The 21,670-nt window shown below is 34.5% G+C and overlaps 1 protein-coding gene across 1 annotated transcript in view; it reads left to right on the top strand.

Moving 5' to 3' along the window:
- The first annotated feature begins 1,933 nt into the window (after nt 1-1,933).
- The window catches only part of SPDYA (speedy/RINGO cell cycle regulator family member A), a 29,695-nt gene continuing 9,958 nt past the window's right edge, over nt 1,934-21,670 (top strand). Inside the window, exons 1-5 of the mRNA XM_069494523.1 lie at nt 1,934-2,007; nt 2,914-3,166; nt 5,669-5,727; nt 8,198-8,283; nt 13,799-13,970. Of these exons, the coding sequence (XP_069350624.1) occupies nt 2,932-3,166; nt 5,669-5,727; nt 8,198-8,283; nt 13,799-13,970 (552 nt within the window). The 5' untranslated portion in view covers nt 1,934-2,007; nt 2,914-2,931. The remainder of the gene's footprint in view (nt 2,008-2,913; nt 3,167-5,668; nt 5,728-8,197; nt 8,284-13,798; nt 13,971-21,670) is intronic.

The following is a 21,670-nucleotide window of genomic DNA, read 5'->3' as shown; positions in this document are numbered from 1 at the left end:
CAGCTAAAAATATATATAGAAAAAATTAGCCGGGTATGGTGGTGCATGCCTGTAGTCCCAGCTACTTGGGAGGCTGAGACAGGAGGATCGCTTGAGCTCAGGAGTTTGAGGTTGCTGTGAGCTAGGCTGACGCCACGGCACTCACTCTAGCCTGGGCAACAGAGTGAGACTCTGTCTCAAAAAAAAAAAAAAAAAAAAAAAAAGGATTCTTTTTTTTAGGAGAGTTATTTTATTTTAGCAAAAAGGTGATAAGCCCATCTTTCTTCCCCGCAGTAGTGGTTTATTTAACAACTAAGTCACATTTATTGTGTATGCTTACACTACAAATGCTAGAATTAAATTCATATAAAGAGTAGCCAAGGCCAGGTGTGGTCAGTCCCAGCACTTTGGGAGGCCAGGGCCAGAGGGTGGTTTGAGGCTAGGAGTTCAAGACCAGCCTGGGCAACATAGAGAGACCCCATCTCTACAAAAATTTAGCCAGGCATGATGGTGCACACCTGTATTCCCAGCTGCTCTGGAGGCTGAGGCAAGAGGATCACTTGAGCCCAGGAGTTAGAAGCTGAAGTAAGCTATGATTGCACCACTGCACTCCAGCCCGGGCAACAGAGTGAGACCCTGTCTCTAAAAGTACATATAAAAATAAAAAAATAATGATTTCATTAGAGAATTTTACCATATGAGCATAGTTTCTCCTACTTGCTCCTCTTGTCATGTTTCTTGCCCTTCCTAAAATGGTCCATATTTTAATTTGCCTTTCGTTCTTTTCCTTTTGCTTGCCGTCAGAACTCTCGTTCTCTTAGTGTATCTAAACAAAGAACAAAACTAAAAGCTACCTCAAGGTGGAATTTGACCAAGATTGTAGCACTGATAGCTTCTCTCCTTAAGCTCCTTCTCCACAACTTTCCTGCCAGTGTTTGATTATTAACTTCAATGAATCTCTACTTGGGGAATTTCGGACATTTTCTTGTTCAAATTTTTCAAACATGAAGTATCCCAACACTAAAGAGGCCTACTGTTAGCATGATGTTTTACCTTTTTTATTGAAAGAAAATTTGCATCCTATTTTATGATGTATCTATAGTTTTAATATAAAAACACTATTTTAAGTGACTTACCATTGGATAAAACTTACCTCCTGGAAGATGTGCCACAGTTATTCCATATTCTGGTACATCTCATTTGAGTCTGTTCCCCATACCCCAATTTGAAAAGCCTGACTTCTATTTAGTTTTTTCCATCTAGATGTAAGGCTGCTCTTACTTTAAAAAAAAAAAAAAAACAGATGCAGATGAGGCCTCCAGCTGTCTCCCAGATGAGGTGGGTAGGAAAAAGCAGCAAATTCTTATACAAGTCACCTATTCCTCTTCCTATGGAGTTTGTAGTACCCCCACTCCCACTACATAATTGCCTTCAATTTGGCTGGACCTTAATATCTAGGGAGAAAAAGTAGGGGGAGATGGGGAATTATAGAATCAAGTAAGTATAAATTCCTCTACCTAGTTTTTCATAATCCAGCCTTACACTGTCTAATATGGTAGACACCAACCACTTGTGACTATTAAATATTGAAACTGAAGAATTTAATTTTAACTTCAATTTAAATCAAAGATCTGAAGGAATGTAAAGTATTTTTCTGCTGCACACTAATTCATTTTTTGATAGGACTACATTTCACTTTTACTGTTGAAAAATTAGCATCAGAGTTGAGATATGCTATACATGGAAAATACGTGGCAGATTTCAAAGACTTAGAATATAAAATATGTCATTAATTTTTATATTGATTACATGTTAAAATGATATTTTGAATATATTGAACTATATTATTAAAATTTACCTTTTTAAAATGTGGCTCTAAAAATATAAAATTACATCTGTGGCTTGCATTATTTCTGACCGTGCTGCCCTAGCCTCACTATATCCTATTTTCCATTCCTTCCTTCAGCAGGGAAGTTTCTGAGGGTCAGGAAGGAGAATCTGTACCTAACTCCTTGAACACCAAGGGAGGCATGGCTGCCTGGGTCACTGTGAGTTATGGATTCAGAGGTTCCATCAGGGTCCTAGAATAATTTCCTGCTTTGCCTATTCACACCTTCATTTCCCATTACCCTAGAAATATTTGACCAGAAAATGCTAATTCTAGTAATTATGTGATCACCACCAAACAAGATTAATATGCATATTGTTAAATATTGATGGATTAACTTTGTCTCAGATTTTATTAGATTATAATGTTGTACATTCATATACACTTATAACCAGCCACTCAAATAGCCAGGCCATATACATTCACAACTTTAAAAATTAGACAATTTGTGAAAATTCTTCAAAGTACATATAACATACATTTTTTGCTAGAATTGTTTTCGCCTTTTCAATAGATACCAATAAATGCTTATTGAATAAGTGAATTTTGTGACATATCAGGAATTTACCAATAAGAATATATTTTTGGGGGGGAGGGAGTGATTTTTAATATAATATTTGATATTGATAATAAGTTATGGAAATAGTTTGCCTTGTTTATAAAAAATTTGGGGTGGCATATAATAACCATATGATAAAATTATGTCAATTCAAGCAGAATAAAAAATAAGAAAAAAGAACACTACAAATACATTATAAACTTATAGTTTCTATAATTAACTTTCAGATTTGGTTTTAAGTTCTGTAGCTAAAGCAAAATTGTATACAGTATCTTATTTGGGTAGAGAAAGTACAACAGTTACCCAAAGGAAGCATAGCTTTTCCTAACACCTAAGCAAATTTTTAATATGAGTCACTGTCACAAATAACATTTTAATAGTAAGTTTAGCAACATTTCATATGACTGCATCTGGTAGTATTATCCAGTTAGTTGTTTTATAGAGAAATGAATAAACATGAAAATAGTTGTATGTTTTATTTTTACAGGAATCTTGGGAAACCAAAATGAGGCACAATCAGATGTGTTGTGAGACACCACCTACTGTCACTGTTCATGTAAAATCAGGGTCAAATAGATCACATCAGCCTAAAAAACCCGTTAATCTGAAGCGTCCTTTTTTTAAAGATAGTTGGCAAGCATCTGAAACAAATGCACATAATAACAACAAATCTAAACGTCCCAAAGGACCTTGTCTGGTAATACAGCGTCAAGAAATGACTGCTTTCTTTAAATTATTTGGTAAGTTTAAAATATTACAATAGTGGTAATTATAAAGTACTCAAAAATTAGAATGTAAACACGTATTTTATTATTTTCATAATGATCAAAGAGAATGCTATTATTTTGTGTCAAATTTCCCATGCCTAACCAAATTTGTTTTTGTTTTAGTCTTTTTTTTTTTTAATGTTGGGTTTTTGTTTTGCTAGCTTATGGGTTGAAAATTCAGATTCATCTAGCTTCTAGACTACTTAAATCCCAGTGTCAAATGTAAAGTCTGGGCAATTCAGGTTCAGAGCATGAATTTTGTTTGACCTAAAGTAAAATACAGATAGACTCAGGTGCTAGAACAAAAGGGAGGCTTTTGTTTAAAAAACAAACAAAAAAGACTTAGGTTAACTGACACAGTTTAACTATGCCTATGGAGTTTCCCAGGACTTTGATTTCTAAAACCAAGCAAACCAGGAAGCTTGGTCAACCTAGAGATGATTCAGAATTACATTTTGGGAACATTGTTGAAAATTAACTCTGCTTTATCATCACGTTCATATAATGAAATTGAGTTTGAATTTGTTTAGATTATTAAACAGTGCTACTTTGCTGATAAATTTCTTAACAAATTGGCAAAAAGAAACTTTATAGTACTGTACTTCTAACCAAGAAGAAGGGTTTATTCTTTTGTTTTTGTTTTTTGGGTTTTTTTTTTTTTTTTTTTGAAAGAGGGGTTATAAAGTGGACAGATTAGAATAAGGGATAGTGTAGATGGGTTCTGGTAAATGTCTGTGAGAATGAGTCAAGTCAAGTAAATGCCACAGTCTCATAGATTTAGGTAACAAGCTTCCTTGTTTATAGAGGAAGGCCAGGTGCATTAAAGCAAGCTGATTAAGAAAAGCAAAGCAAAATGAAAAGATGAGATTGGGAGGGGGGAAAGAAAGGAAAAATGTAAAGAATATAAGTAGAAATACAGATGTTCCCCTAGAACATCTAGAATGTTAATACAAGTTTCTCTTTATTAAGAGTAGAACAGAATTATTACCTACAAACTTTTTTAGTACCCGTAATTGGTCATAAGAAATAAGAGAAAATACTTGGCTCTACCATTTTAGGTAATTTAAGAAATAGAAATGGAATTAACAAGGCAGAAATTATTATTCATACAAATTATTATTCATAGTTATTCCTGGGACTTTCCATATATATATATATATATATATATGACTACAGTGATGATATTTTAGGGTGTAAAAATGAATATAAAGAAGTTATGCTTTGTTACTTAAAATGTAGGGGAGGAGCTGGCATGGCCGTGGGTGCTTATAGCCCCAGCTACTCAGGAGGCTGAGGCAGGAGGATCCCTTGAGCCTAGGAGTTTGAGGCTAGCCTGGGCAACATAGTGAGACTGTGTCTCTAAAAAACAAAGAAAGAAAAAATGAAGGAGGAAATGATAAAAAGCATATTTTCTGAGACTATATTCTGACAACTGCCAACATATTTTGAGATTATATATTTTAGCCCTTTAAAATTGAAATAGGCCAAGTGCAGTGGCTCAAACCTGTAATCCCAGCACTGTGGGAGGTTGAGAGAGAAGGATTGCTTGAGGTCAGGAGTTCAAGACCAGCCTGAGCCACATAGTGAGACCCTGTCTCTACAAAAAATAGAAATACAAAAATTAGCCAGGCATGGTGGTGCATGCCTATAGTCCTAGGTATTCAGGAGGCTGAGGTGGGAGAATTGCTTGAATGAGCTAAGGAGTTTGAAGTTACAGTAAGCTTTGATCACACCCCTGTACTCCAGCCTGGGCAACAGAATGAGACTCTGTCTCTAAAAAAATAAATAAAAATAAATAAATTTGAAATAAATGTTTTGACCTACTTTCTGGATGTTATTTTTTAACAATATTTTTTGATGACCTTTTTATCCTAATACTCATTTTTTTCCAAAATGTTAAACATAAATAATTATGAACCATTTTTATAGACATTTTCATATGTATTTAAATAATAGAAAGTGGAACAGAGATAAATAGGAGCAGAGAAGAAGAATCCAAAACTAAAAATGTCCTGGAATCTAAAAGGAGAAGGTATCTACTTTTTCTACAAAAGTAAAACATATTTAGAAAATAGAGTGTTAAGTCATTATGAGTTATCTTTTAGCAGATCCCATTTCTACAATAAGATTGATTTTGGAAAGGAATGAAGAGCTAGTATAGCGTTACCCAAGACACGTTTCTCAAAGTGCTATTGGATAGTCAGTAAACCAACACTTCTACCATTCCCCCTGCAACCTGAGCTATATATTAAGACAAATCAGATGGGAAGGTGAAGGATAAGGCAGTAGTTTTTTGTAAAGTCTTTGCAATGGTAAATACACCAGAGAACTGAAAACTACTCCTTAGACAACACTGGTTCAGTCATTTTTGTTTGATTTCTAAGCATTGTTTAAAATCTCTTGATATAGAAATTAATTCTTCAGAAGGAAACATTCTATTTTTAAAATACAAGTTATAGCTATCTTTTGTTGTAGATGATGATTTAATTCAAGATTTCCTGTGGATGGACTGCTGCTGTAAAATTGCAGACAAGGTAAATTTGGTAGCAATATAATCATTAACCAGTATTGTGATGTAACTGAACTATTGGAGCTTTAATGAGACCTTAGAGGAATTTTCTATCAATTAAGGTTTAAAAAATAGTGAGCCTACATTGCTCCTTCAAAGCAAAATCCTTGCACATTAATTTTTGGAATTATGGCTAGGCATGGTGGCTCATGCCTGTAATCCTAGCACTCTGGGAGGCCAAGGCAGGAGGATCCCTTGAGGTCAGGAGTTTGAGACCAGCCTGAGCAAGAGTGAGACCCCATCTCTACTAAAAATAGAAAAATTAGCCGGGCATCATGGTGTACACCTGTAGTCCCAGCTACTCAGGAGACTGAGGCAGGAGGATCACTTGAGCCCAGGAGTTTGAGGTTGCTGTGAGCTAGGCTGATGCCACAGCACTTGACTCAGGGTAACAGAGTGAGACTCTGTCTCAAAAAAAAAAAAAAAAAAAAATTGGAATTAGCATATAGCATAGATTCAGTCTGTATTTGAGGAATTATAGACTGTTGTTGATTTAGATTTAAATGACTTTAAGTCTATATCTGTTTGATTGAAAATAAAAATCACCATAGACTTAATACATTTTGCTCATTTTATCAGGCTGTGGAGAAAAAAATATTAAGAGATTTATTACACTAAGGGAATCTGCATGTAACATTTTATAAGTAGTTCAGCAAAAACAAATCCCAATAATTTTGTAGGGTAAAATCAGTTTAATATGTTCTTTATTTAGGAATTAATGTTTCATAAAGGATTGTATAACTTACATAGTAGGAACAGTGATGTTTCTGTATTCCTTAGATTTAGTTGAATAGTTAAAATTTCAGCTTTGTAAATGCCATTTTATACCAGGTAATCATATTAGAAAATTCAGCATGACTCCACATCACACTTAAAATAATGTGCCAACCAACAGAAATGGGAATGAATGCAAGGTTATCTCATGATTAAATACCCACTAAGTTGGTATTATGCGAACATTTTTATTTCAAGCTTAAGATGACAAGGATAAAATAGAGTTTTAAAATATTTTTTTTAAATTTTATTTTGGAAAATTTTAAAGGTACACAACTTAAGATAGAAGAAAGTCTCTCCATGTGCCTTTCATATAGCTACAATAGATCATGGCCATTCTTTTTTCTTCTAACCTCTCCCCAAAGACTGGCTTATTTTGAAGTAAATCCCAGACATCCTAACATTCTATCCATAAATATTTTATAATATATTTCTAAAAGTTAAGGTATCTTTTAAAACATAATTATAATGTCACTAACACTTATAAAAATGAACACTAATGCTTTAATATCAAATATCCAGTTTATGTGGAGTTGTAAAGTTTTAAACTTTACAGTTTTGAGTGCATTAAAATTGTTGGGCAGGAGGGGGCAGTGTTTGAATGGTAACTAACCAGGAGTATTATAACTCTATTTCAAGAGTCCTTTACTGGAAGTTATTGTGAAAACTTGGAATCACCATTGTGATAAATCCTGTGATGATAGGATAAATAAGTGTTTTATGAGAATCCGGTGCACTAATATTATACCTTGTTTTTAGTTTGAATAGTCAGAACCTGGCATGTGTTCTAATGTCAGGCTTGAGATGTATCTTTCTTATAATACATTTAAAACACATTTTCCCAATGAAAATAGAGCCATGTTATTCTTATCTCTGAAGTCATGTAGAAGTCATTTTTAAAAGTTATTTTAAAAAGTGAGTATGGGCCAGGTGCAGTGGCTCACACCTGTAATCCTAGTACTTTGGAAGGCTGAGGTAGGAGGACTGCTTAGGGTCAGGAATTTGAGACCAGCCTGAGCAACATAGCAAGACCGACCGCCATCTCTACAAAAAAAGAAAAATTAACTGGGTGTGGTGGTGTGCCTTGTAGTCCCAGCTACTCAGGAGGCTGAGGCAGGAGCATTGCTTGAGCCCAGGAGTTTGAGGTTGCAGTGAGCTTCGATGACGCCACTGCTCTCATGCCCAGGCAACAGAACAAGACCATCTTTAAAAAAAAAAGTGAGTATGGATATCTGCAACTAACTTAAAGTGTTCAGAAAAAAATTACATATACACATCATACACAAAAATAGAGATATCAAACAGGAAAATATTAATAATTGGTGAATCTAAGTGAAGGATTTTTTCATTTTACTATTACTTCAACTTCTTAGGTTTGAAATTTAAGTTAGGAAAAAATGTGGTTTTAGTTCAAAAGAATATTGGCTATAATAAAATTTAGGAGTCCATTCTAGTCAATTATGATATATAGTCAACTATTTCTCACTGTTCATATAGATTACAGGAAGACAAAAAAACAAATGCTAAAATAGGTAATTATATAATAAGATAATTCTTTATTACTTTAGCTTATTCATCAGAAATTTTTAGGTTAACTATTTTAAAGCACTTTTATTTATAAGAGAAAAAGTAATATTAATTTTTAACTTTTTTCCTTATAGTATCTTTTGGCTATGACCTTTGTTTATTTCAAGAGGGCTAAATTTACTATAAGTGAGCATACCCGGATAAATTTCTTTATTGCCCTGTAAGTATTCTTTCTACTAAGTGATTTTTGTGTTATTTATAATATATATGATACCTTATTTAAAACAGAATCTGTTTGAAACTTTGTATAATATATTTGAATAGGCCTTCCTGTATAAAAGCTGTACACTTTTTCTTTAATAGGATATTTTTATGCTTTTTTCACTGAACTTATCATGCTATATGCCTTTTATTGTTCAATATTCCACTTGAGTTTGTATTGCATCATTTATTTTTTTCAGAATGCTCCCATATAAATTATCCCAAATTCTCCTCTTTATGACTTAGATATTTCATAAAGCCAGAATTATGCTCTTTGAATTTTTCAATTAATATGTAGTAACAATCACCATCATCATTGCCCTTTTACGTTGAAGAGTTAGTGGAAAATTCTCTAAACATACTCTTTGTGGATCTATGTCTATAAAATAGGCATCATTTATATTTGATAGCTTTAGTACTCACTGACTTTACTGAACACACTGAACTGTGACAAAGAAATACAGTTTGTTTCCCAGTTTTTCCATTGACTTTATATTAGCTTTGTGATCTGCTAAATGGTTTTAATCACATGGTTTTCTAATCTGTAGGTCAGAATTCAGCTAGAATCAGTGTAATTTAAGAAAATACTTCCTTTTCTACCCTTTGGTTGGATATAATACTACAGTTGGAAATATATGAATATAATTTTAAGTATTTAACTAGGGAACTACATATAAAAATATTTAATTAGAATACCACAATAGCTGTCAGCACTGAAGAATAAGTTTTTACTCAGTCTGTTTAATTAGAAATTAGAGTTATAAAAGAAATAAGACTGGAAGAAACTGATTTCTGCATGTTTTCAGAAGACTTGTTTTCCAGTACATAAGGAAAAATGAACTCAACTTAAAATTTGGTGATGATTGCTAAATTGGAAGAATATAATAGCATTAGCTAATAATGAGTATTACGTACAAGGCACCATGAAAATTTTTTAATATAGTATTAACTAATTTAATCTTCCATATGAAATAAATTTTGTATTATCCCATTTTACAGATGAGGAAACTGAGACTTAGGAAGATTAAGTACTTTCTGAGATGGTAAAAGTTAGTAAGCAGCAAAACTGCGGCGCACATTCAGGTGTGATTTACCAATGGCCAAATTCGGTCCCTGACCGCTAAGTTATATTGCTGTTTACATATCTCGGTATTGCATTATATCTGTATGTTGATGCAATATCTCTTGTGTAGTTTTTTGAACCTGAGAATAGAAAACAAACCAAAAGAAGCTTTATTTTAAATCATCCTAGATGCCTGAAATTGAATTTGTTTTACTTATTTTGAAAAGTTATTTATTGCCAGTAAAAAACTATTTGTTTTATATAATACAGTAATCTGTAAGGTTGCATTGCATGTTGTATTAGAAGTTCCATAGTAAAAATGATACGAATTATAATTTCCATTTTATGTCTATTCATACTTTTTGTATAGCCTAACTCAATAGTTGTTCTCATTTAACCACAGTTCTAAAGCTCAAGTTATTTTCCTTTTTATGTAGTCTTACAATGTTTCTTTTCTATATTTTGTTATAACACTCTGAACTTCTATAATGATTCTTCCATATTCTTTTTTACAGTTATTTGTTTCATACTTATTTGCCTCCTCTACTTAATTATAACCTCACTTACAGGCAGGGAACTTGTATCTTACTTTTTATTTCATCCTCCAATGACTAACATACAGGAGGTTCTTAATTCTTTATTTGAATAAACATAATTAACTAGTATGCAAAAGAAATGGGCTCTTCACCAAGGAATCTCACTATTTCAAATTAGAGGACAACTTCCATATATATGGTCCAGATATTTTGTTATATTGAGCCTGAAAAAATTGTTAATCTAGAGTAGAATCATGGTGTAGTCCTGATGTCACACCATAGTACATTATAGACTTTCCATGTTTTAGTCAGCAAGCATGTAAGGAACCAACTTCTAGCTCTTTCTACCCTTTACTAAGAGCTATTGGGAAAACTAAAATGAGAAATTAGTGAGGCCAGGGACAGTGGCTCACATCTGTAATCCTAGCACTCTGGAAGGCCGAGGCGGGAGGATCGCTTGAGCTCAGGAGTTCAAGACCACCCGAGCAAGAGCTATGCCCCGTCTCTACTAAAAATAGAAAAAATTAGCCAAGCCTGGTGGTGCATGCCTGTAGTCCCAGCTACTTGGGAGGCTGAGGCAGGAGGATTGCTTGAGCCCAGGAGTTTGAGGTTGCTGTGAGTTAGTCTGACTCCACGGCACTCTAGCCCAGGTGAGAGAGTGAGACTGTCTCCAAAAAAAAAAAAGAAAGAAAGAATTACTGTATATAATTTCACAGAGGACATGATTTGACCCATATTATATAACCGAATTGGTTTAACAATGAGGTACTTTGTAGTAAGGTAATTTTAAAAGATGTGCAATTATGTCAAAGGAGAATAATGTGTAATGTTCCTTTTATATTACTGTAACTAGAAATAGGCACATGGTTAAAAAGTAAAAAAGAAGGCATACAATTAAAAGTAAGTTTTTCTCCTATCGCAGACCCTAGTCTCCCTCTTCAAAGACAAGTTAACAGTTTCACATATATCTGTCTGGAAAAAATTTTCCATATGTGAATCAGTGTGTGTATATATTACATAAATGGAAGTATACTATACACATTCTTCTGTGCTTTTAATTTTTTAACTTGCAAAAAAATAAAAGTAAAATGAATACTCACATACCCATGACTAAGCTTAAGAATAGAACATTGCCAGAATCTTATAAGCTCCCAGTATACACTTGCCCAATCAGAGCCCCCTCTCTTCCACAGTAATCATTTTCTTGCTTTTCTTTATTTTAGGAATGTATCTCAAAATAATATATTATTTGGTTTTTATTTTTAGCTCTATATAAAGGGATCATGTGTACTATTTGGTGACTTCATTCTTTTGCTTTATGTTATGATTTTCAGATTCATATATATTGATATATGTAGCTATAGTTCATTTGCACAACTGAATAATATTATTGCTTATATTTTGGGATTTTTTTCTACCATCTTATGTACTTTCTATTTGTCCCATTTTTTTGTGTGTTTCTTCTTTCCCATCCGTTTTTATCTTCTTTTTCTTTGAAGTGGGCTTTTTTGACATATTTTTTCCTCTACTTGTTTGGAAATTATGCAGTCTATATATATCCTTTTAGCAATTACCTAGTTATCTTTATCATAAGAACTTTAAGCATTTTAACTCTGATCACCCCCTACCCAACTTATATTCTCTTGTTTTTCAAAGAGAATAGAATCTGTAGTTCTACCTGATGCTCTCCAATAAGTTAGACATTGTTATTGTTTTATGCATTCAACATTTGTTTAAATTTACCCACATATTTATTTATTTGTTTACCATTCATTCTTGCATCTCAAGAATCCGCTTAAGATCATTTGCCTTCCTTTCTGGCTGCTTTTAAGACTTTGGTAGGAGTGTGGTTGGCACTGGTTTCTTTTTTATAACCTGCTTGGGATTTGTTAAGCTTCCTGGATTTGAAGATTGATGTCTTTCAACAGCTAGCGAGGGAAATTCTAGCCATTGTCATTTCAAATCTTCCTCTTCCCCATTTCCTCTCTTATGTCCTTTTGAAACCAGTTAAACATGTTATACCTCACTCTGTCTTGTCTTCCATACCAGTTTATCTTTGACATCTTCTTTTTTTCTTTGGGCTGTATTCTGGATAATTTACTTAGATTTATCTTTCAGTTTATTAATTTGATCTTCAGCTTCTAATGTGCTAATTTCATTATAAAATTTTTCATTTATAAAAGTTCTAGTATTTTTCAAATGTACTTATCTCCTTATATTATCAAGATACTTTTTTTATACAGACTGGACATAGTTATTTTTATATTCTCTGTCCATCAATTACAGTATCTTCAGACTTCAGGGTCTGTTTCTGCTCCCGGTACCTTATTCTTTTGTGTTTTATAATATTTTTATTTTAAGATGCCCATTTTTTTTGGAAAGTCATCTGTGGGGCTTGCTTTCTCTTTTGATGAGAAATCTGCCCCATCCTTATCTTTGTCCCTGTGTTATTTAATATGTCTTTTAAGATTTTTTTTTTCTTTTCTTTCTTTTCCTTTATTTATTTATTTATTTATTTTTTTGAGACAGAGTCTTACTCTGTCACTGGACTAGAGTGCAGTGGTGTCATCATAGCTCACTGTAACCTCAAACTCCTGGGCTCAAGCAGTTCTGCCTTGGCCTCCCATGTAGCTATGCACCACTATGCCCAGCTAATTTTTCTATTTTTTTGTAAAGATGGGTCTTGCTCTTGCTCAGGCTGGTCTTGAACTCCTGGCCTCAAGCAATCCTGCAGCCTTGGCCTCCCAGAATGCTAGGATTACAGGCGTGAGCCACTGCACCTGGCCAAGATTTTCTCTTTATCACTGGTTTTGAGCAATTTGATTATAATATACCTTGGTGTAATTTTCTTCATGGTTCTTGTGCTTTGAGGTTCATTGAGCTTCTTTGTGGGTTTATAGTTTTCATCAATTTTCAAATTTTTTCAGCTTTTATTCTTTCCAATTTTTTGTGTCCACCCACCACTTTTCAGAAACTCCAATTTCACCTTTATTAGGTTTCCTGAAGTTGTCTCATATCTAATTGATGCTCTGTTCGTGATTTTTGTTTCTTTTTTCTCTGTATGTTTCATCTTGAATAGTTTCTATGCTATGTCTTCAATTCACAAACCTTTTCTTCTGCAATATTTAATCTGCCATTAACCCCAGTGTATTCTTCATTGTACACATTATAGTTTTTCATCTCTAGAAGTACATTTTCAATGTCTATTTAACTTTTTGAACATATAGAATAATTATAACTCTTTTAATGTCTTTATCTGTTATGTCTACCATTTGTATCAGTTTTGGGTTGGTTTTTATTGATTATTCTCCTTATGATAAGTCGTGTTTTTCTGCTTCTATCCATGCCTGGTCCCCCTCAGGTATTTGGTGGAATACTGAGTTTCATATGTTTATAAGCAAACTATCCAAGTCAATAACAAAAGGATGGGGGGAAGAGTGCCTAGCATTCACATAGGGCTGGAAATAGTGCCTGTTCCCACCAGGCACACTGAAAAAAAAGACTCATGGAGTCTTGAGAAGAGTACTCAGGAAGATCTCAGTAGTAGGGAATAATTAGCCCAGACTGAACATTGTTCCAGATAAATTGCACCCAAAAAATCATAAAAGCAACACCTGAAAGGATCAGACCGTTTCCAAATAACTTACCTGCATCCCAGAACAAAGCTCAAGATTTATAGGAATAAAAAATACCCAGAACTCAACAAGGTAAAATTCACTGTAACACTATTTTTGATCTGCATTTCTTTTGTATAAGTAAGGCTAAATCTTTTTTGTGTGTTTATAAGCCATTTGTATTTCTTTGTATGTACGTGTGGACTACCTGTTCTTGTCCTTTACCCATTTCTTTTTTGGATTGTGGGTCTTCTTTGTTAGGTATCTCGCTAATACAGTTGAAGAAGATGAAGAAGAATCCAAGTATGAAATTTTTCCATGGGCTTTAGGGAAAAACTGGAGAAAATTGTTCCCTAATTTCTTAAAGTTAAGGGACCAGCTCTGGGATAGAATTGACTTTAGGGCTATTGTAAGCAGGCGATGCTGTGAGGAGGTAAGGATTTTAAAATACCTTATAGATGTAATCTTTGTTTTCTGTTTATCTAATTTTTCTTGTTTTTTAATGTGCTTCTAATGTTTTTGGAGGGAGTTGTATATGTAAGGGTAGACCATTAACTTTGATTATTACCAAGAGTACAACTTCTGTATTACAATGTTGCTGTTTTAATTTTGTATCATTATAGTTAAAAATTGTCATTTCTGTTTTTCAGAGCAGTTTACTTCTTTAGTAAGTATTTTTATTTTAGAGTGTTTCTTCTGTCTAAAAGATCACCAATATATTGGGAAAGGGTGATGTGAACATACCAAAATATCTTATTCAGGATGGTAATAACACTGAAATTGAATAATAATTTCCACTAAATAAAGTATGTGAAGTGTCAGCTTCCCAAAATTGAAATACCAACAAAATGGTAAATAATTTAAATAAATTTAAATATTTTTTAAAACCATACCTCTTTTCACATAGAATATATTAAGTTTTCTTGATGGCAAATTTTAGTAAGCTAAACCAACAACAGGACACTAAAAATTTAATAATCAGTTATTTTATCACAATGTTCTGGTTTTTAGTAGTTAGTATTTCAAACCAGAGAAAAATACTAGAATAGAAAGTTAACTGGAAAGCAGTGTTCACTGTAAACTCTGGTACTAGTTCAGAAAAGTTTGATGAATGTGGGCTAGATAATGCTGTAATTAAATGGAATTATATCAAGTTAAATGACTACAGGCCAACAGGCCCACTGAGCCAATTACTGGATTAGTGTCAAACTTTTTTTTCTGTTTTCTTTTCTTTTTTTTTTTTTTTAGCACCCGCCTCCAGGCCCCGTGGCCCGGCCCTGTGAGGGGCGGGTGCTGGCAGGCCCTCAGCGAGTTGGGAGTGTCAAACTTGAGGGAAGAGTCTAGTGGTGTGTCTCAGAATTCTGCCCAGAGCTAACCATGTTAACTATGTTTATTAATGAAATGAAGACACAGCAAACAAGACATGACAGTACAGCAGGACAAGTCTTCACAAGATTAAATTCAATAGAAAAAGAAGAAAAGTTAGGTGTATAAGACCTCGCCAAACTAAAGAATCCTCATTAAAGTATTTAAACTGCACTCATTCCAATTATAGGGCATGGAAAGAGTTATTGGTTTTTGACACTAATTCCCCAGGTCAGTTGTGGATAATTGGCACAGCTGTTGCTGTCCTTGAAAGTGATAGCCAACTCTATTTGAGCGCTCTGATTTTTTCAAAGTAAGTGCTTCAGGCCCTTTGAGACATTCAGCTAAAAGCATAGAGGGGATGCCAGAAGGAAGAAGCCAGGACTGGTAGTGACTTACCTCATGGCATACCTACCTACACCTACTTACTACCGTCAAGTTACAATGACTAGCATTTTAACGGCACCAATGTAACATTGGAGCTGGGAATTACCTCAGCTGCTGGCATCAGACTATAACAGAGCCAAAGAAAAGAATGTGGCTTAATAGTGTATGTGTAAAAGACTAAAAAGTTTTAGATAGCTGTAAATCTAGTTGTGTAATTGGACTTAACAGAAAAGTTTAAAGTTAGGCTGCAGAAAAGAGGAGGTAATCATCAAATTATACCTAAAATACTGCATTTGGTTCTGCACACCATACTTTAAGAAAAATCGACGAACAGCTATATCCAGAGGAGAACAACTAGAATAGAGCAGGGTCTCAAAAAAAAAAAAAAAAATGTCATTTTTGTCATAATAAAAAGGCTCAGAGATTTGCAGCATGAAGAAGAAGAGTCAGAAAGCTTGCTATCTGTTTTCAAGTATTTGCAGGACCACAGTGGGGCAGGAAATTGATTTGTCTTTTTTGGCTGTAAATCAGAGAATTAAGATCTGTGGATGAGGGCCAGGTGTGGTGGCTCACGTCTGTAATCCTAGCACTCTGGGAGGCTGAGGCGGGAGGATTGCTTGAGGTCAGGAGTTTGAGATCAGCCTGAGCAAGAGCAAGACCCCTGTCTCTACTAAAAAAAAAAAAAAAAAAATAGAAAGAAATCAGCTGGACAACTAAAACTATATAGAAAAAATTAGCTGGGCATAGTGGCGCATGCCTGCTACTCAGGAGGTTGAGGCAGAAGGATCACTTGAGCCCAGGAGTTTGAGGTTGCTGTGAGCTAGGCTGACACCACAGCACTCACTCTAGCCTGGGCAACAGTGCAAGACTCTGTCTCAAAAAAAAAAAAAAAAAAAAAGATCTGTTGATGAAAAAGAAAAAGAGGCAGTAATAGCTTAATATTAAGAATATTATCCTAACGACTATCTGAAAACGAGATAGACTCTTTCAGAGGCAGTGATTTCTGTCACTGGTGATTTTTAAAAAACAAGCAGTTTATTATGTTACAGAGGGGATTCATGTTTCAGATAAGCAATTAAAACTAGATTGCCACTAAATTTCCTTCCAACTCTATATTTTGAGAGTGCAAAGTTCTATTTTATAAGTTTTTTACTGCCTAAGCTCTTGCTGGGCAAGCTAGATTGTTTCTTAACATTTGATAGAATTCATTTATTCATTAATATACATCAATTTAATGAATACTTAGTAAATATCTACCAGACACTATCTTATTTCTTTTAACTTAAAAAAGGCTTGGCTGGGCACGGTGGCTAATGCCTGTAATCCTAGCACTTTGGGGGGCTGAGGCCAGAGGATTACTTGAGCCCAGAAGTTTGAGACCAGCTTGGGCAATAGGGAGACCCGTGTCTGCAGAAAATAAAAAAACTAGCCGTGCATAATGGTGCGTGCAGCTACGCACGAGGCTGAGGCAGCAGGATCACTTGAGTCCAGGAGTTGGAGCTATGATGACACCACTGTCTCTAGCCTGGGCAAAAGAGTGAGACCCTGTCTCAAAAAAAAAAAAAAAGGCTTGAAGCCATAATAGCAATATTAACATTTATTAATTTTGGAAAGTAGGAATATAGATGTTTGTTATATTATTCCTTATGCTTTTTCATAATTTTAAAATTTATCAACATTTTTTAAATGATTAACAGAACTTAAGTTTTTCCTCTTCAAAAAGGTTACCTATTTAAATGAGTTTCTTTTATCCTCTATCACAATACCTTATTTGTTTCCTTCTATAGCACTGAACAAGATTTCTAATTATTTATTTACTTGCTTATTGTCTGCTTAAACTATAAACTGTAAATTTAATGAAGTCAAACATCTAGTACACTTCTAATATCTCCCATCTCTCTCCTGTCACTCCATTGACAACAATCATGCATAATTCTCTTCTACTGAGAAAATAGAAGCAATAGAACAGAATGTCAGCATGCTTCCGCCATGTCTACCATCTTACCTGCACGTGTATCCCTAGATTCTGCCCTCCCCTTGTTACTGTGAAAGAACTATCTTTGCTCCCATCCAAATCCATTCCCTCTACTTGTGCTCTACATCTCATCTTTCCTTGCCTTCTCAAGGACATCACTCCAATAATTGTCCCCCTTTCTGGCATTTCACATTTTTTAATTTTATTCAATCATTGCCATCAGAATATATAATTGCTCTAAGATCTCCATCAGTAAAAACAAAAACTTCATCCCCCAGCTACCACTACATTTCTCTGCCCTGCCTCTCTATTTACTAAACTCCTAAAGAGGTGTCTGTACTGTCTCCACTTCCTTTCCTTCCACTTTCCTTGAACTTGTTATACAAAGACTTTTCCCCATCATTCCATAGAAACTTGTCAAGGCACCAAATATCTCTGTATTGCCAAATCCAAAGGTTAGTTCTTAGTCTTCAGCTTACTGAACTTAACAGCAACATTTGACACAGTCTCACATTTCTTCCTAAAACACTCTTCACTTGGTTTCGAGGATACCAGGGTTTTTTTCCAGCCACTTTTGCTAGTTCCTTTTTGCCTTACCAACTTCATTAGCATACCCCAGGGCTCAGTCATAGGACCTCTTCTCTTCTCTATTGACATTAGCTCATTAGGTGATCTCATTCACTCCCAAGACTTTAATACTGAAACTAACAGATTTCTCACAATTCTAGATCTGCATATCAAATTACCTTTGATATTTTGTTGTCTAATTGATACCTAAACTTCACATGATTCCACTACACAGATATCCAAACCTGCTCCTCCTGCAGTCTTCCACATAGTAATAAATAGCAACTTCATCCTTTTAGTTGCTCAGGCCAAAAAACTGTTCCCCTTGACTCTTCTTTTTCTCACATCCATACCTTGAAAATATATCCAGCACCCTACCATTTGTCACTTTCTCCACACTGACACCCTACTTTGATTGTCATCTCTTGTCTTGATTATTGCCATAAGCTTCCAAATAGTCTTTCTTATAATCTTTCTCCCCTACCCTATTATCTACTCTTCATACAGCAGCCAGAGTTAACTTTTTTAAGAAAGTAAGTCAAATCATGGCTCCTCTACTCAAAATCCTCCAGTGGCTTTCCATGTCACACAGGGTAAAAAGCAAAGTCCTTATGGTGGTCCTACGTGACCTACCAACTGTTCTCTCTTATCTCTTTGACTTTATCTTATATCCTTGCTCATTCTACTCTAGCTGTACTAGCCTCCTTATTGTTACTCAAAAATACCAGGCACACTCCCACCTCAGGGTCTTTGTACTTGCCATTCTCATTACCTGGAGTGCTGTTCCCCCAGATGACAGTATGCTTCACTTCCTAACTACATTCAGCATTTTGCTTAAATGTCACCTCAGAGAGACCTTTCCTTATCACCTTATAAAAAGCAATATCTCCCTTCGTGGAATAGAATTGAAGTGTCCAGAAATAAACCCTTCCAATTATGTTCAATTGAATTTTGACAAGGGTGCCAAGAAAATTCAGCGGGGAAAGAATAGTCTTTTCAACAGTTGGTGCTGGAACAACGGGATATCTACATGCAAAAGAATGAAGTTGGACCCCCTGCTTTATGCCATATATAAAAATTAACTCACAGTGGATCAAAGACCTAAGTTTAAGAGTTAAGATCATAAAACTCTTAGAAGAAAGCATAGGAGTAAATCTTCATGACCTTGAATTAGGTTTCTTAGATATGATACCAAAAGTATAAGCAACAAAAGAAAATATGAAGTGGACATCATCAAAATTAAAACCTTTTGTCCTTCAAAAAACACCAAATGAAGAGACAACCCAAAACATGGGAGAAAACTTTTTGCAAGTCATCTATTTGATAAGGGATTTATATCTAGAATAATAAAAAGAGCTTTTACAACTCAATAATGAAAAGCAACCTGATTAAAAAATGAACAAAGCATCCAAATAGACATTTTTCAAAGAAGATGTACAAATGGCCAAAATGCAAATGAAAAGATGCTCAACATCATTAGCCATCAGGGAAATGCAAATGAAAAGCACAATGAGATACCACTTCACACCCACTATGATGTCTATAAACAAAAATAATAACAAGTGTTGGTGAGGATATGGAAATATCAGAAGCCTCACACACTTCTGGTGGGAATGTAAAATGGTGTAGTTGCTTTGGGTAGCAGTCTGTTAGTTCCTCAAAAGGCTAAACATAGAGTTATCATATGACCCAGCAATTCTACTTCTAGCTCTATATCCAAAAGACAGAAAAAATATGTCCACACAAAAACTTCTACACAATGTTCATAGCAGCACTATTCCTAATAGCCAAAAGTGGAAACAACTCAAATGTCCATCAGCTGATGAATGGATAAACAAAATATGGTATATCCACACAATGAAATATTACTTGGCAATTAAAAGGAATAAAGTACAAGTTACAATATGAGTGACCCTTGAAAATATGCTAAGTGAAAGAAGCCAATCACAAAGGACCACTTATTATATGATTTATATGAAATGCCTAGAATAGACAATTCATAGAGACAGAAAGTAGATTAGTAGTTACCAGGGGCTGAGGGAAGGAAGGAATGGGGTATGGTTGCTTTATTTATGGGGTGATGAAAATGTTTAAAATTGTGGTGATGGTTGTACAACTGAATATACTGAATGTCATTGAATTGTACATTTTAGATGGGTGCATTGTATGGTATTTGAATTATATCTCAATAAAGCTGTTAAAAAATAGTACCTCCTGCTATTACTCTGTATTTCCTTTCTCAATTCCAATTTTCTACATAGCGCTCAACCACCATATAATATACTCTTTTTTACTTACTTATCTTGCTAGTATCTATTTACCCCCACTAAAATATAAATTCCAAGAGGTCAGGGTCTTTATTTTGTTTTAATTTTTCTCTAGTGCCAAGATAAACCATGTGCCTGGCACATGGTGGATACTCAGTAAATATTTGCTTACTGATAGAATGAATGGAACTTACAGCTTCCAATTCTTTTTTCATATCTTTTTTATCTGTGAAATAGATAAACAATAAGCTATAAAATAATTCTTCACTGAGCTCACTCTGCACTGTCCACTGTCCATTTCTTATAGCCAGCACGGTGAGTGTGAAGGTTTATTACATCATCCCTACCCTAATGTTTGCTTAAGTAGCAAGACATGCTGCTAGAAATTTAAGTATTCTGGGCATTTATTATTGAAATCCCAGTACAGGTATACTACCAAACAAAACATTTCTTTAGTCCCATATCCTAAAATAAACTCAAGTCAGGATAGTAGCTTCAAACTGGCTTACAATAATAATAATAATTTACCTTTGCATAGTGCTTTACAAATTATAAATATTTTTATATAAGTTAGCACACAAATACCTGTGAGGGTAGTGGATTCTCATTTTACAGCTGATGAAACTGAAAACAAAGAAGGATAGTATTTACTCAAGATCATACAAGTAAGTGGCAGAGCCAGAACTTGACTTCACATCTAGTGACTTCTGGTGTTCTGTTTTCTCTGTGACATCTAGCCTCCATATAAACCTCTCATATTGGTTCGTTTAGAATATGAATTTATGTCTTATGTTGGTCTTGGGAATTAAATAGCATAAGTATTCTTTCCATTTCACAGATGAAAAAACTGTGGCTTAGAAAGATTGTGACTTGTCCATGGCCATGGTTAATAAGTGGCAAAGCCAGCTATACTTAGACTCAGCACTCTTGCCATTATACACCACTGTCAAAAGAAAGAACATATGCTGTCCTTTCAGATAATAATGAGTTTTGTAATTTGTGTCTTTTCTTTTTTTAACTTTAGCTGCAAAGAAGCTATGAGCCAGGTATTATCCTTAACCACATCAACTCTATTACATTTTATTGCTGGTGTGCCTGCTTTAGTCCAATTTTCCCTTTAGGGTCCCAGTTCAATGATTTTTCTTTTCTTTTTTTTTTAAAGACTAGTCAAGTGCAGTAGTGAGAAGGGGGAAAGAGTAGAACAAGGAGTTCAATCTGTAACTGTGAACAATCAATTGAGATAACTCATTACCTTCAGACAAGCCCAATGACTTTTTTTTTTTTCCCTTTTTGTCAGTTGCCTCAAACCTTTTTTTGGAAAGAGATGGGGTAAGATTAAATTGAAAAATACATATAGGGCTTATCCAGAAAAGAGTAAAACTATTTCCGTACTTACAGTGATCTTATTTTCTTCTTATGATAAGGTTACCTCTTTGGACGTTGGCTCCTTTGTGATGGGATTTATTTACACTGGTGATGGCCTGATTTCTAGACTGGTTCACAGATTAGGGAAAATGCCTATCTAATGAGAGAGTTAAATTTCAATTGCAGCCCCTTTCATGCATCAGGGAG

Source organism: Eulemur rufifrons, chromosome 19 (assembly GCF_041146395.1).
Source record: "Eulemur rufifrons isolate Redbay chromosome 19, OSU_ERuf_1, whole genome shotgun sequence".
Classification (NCBI taxonomy): Eukaryota; Metazoa; Chordata; class Mammalia; order Primates; family Lemuridae; genus Eulemur; species Eulemur rufifrons.
Note: the sequence above shows the minus strand (reverse complement) of the source record. Positions and strands in the feature narration are given on the sequence as shown.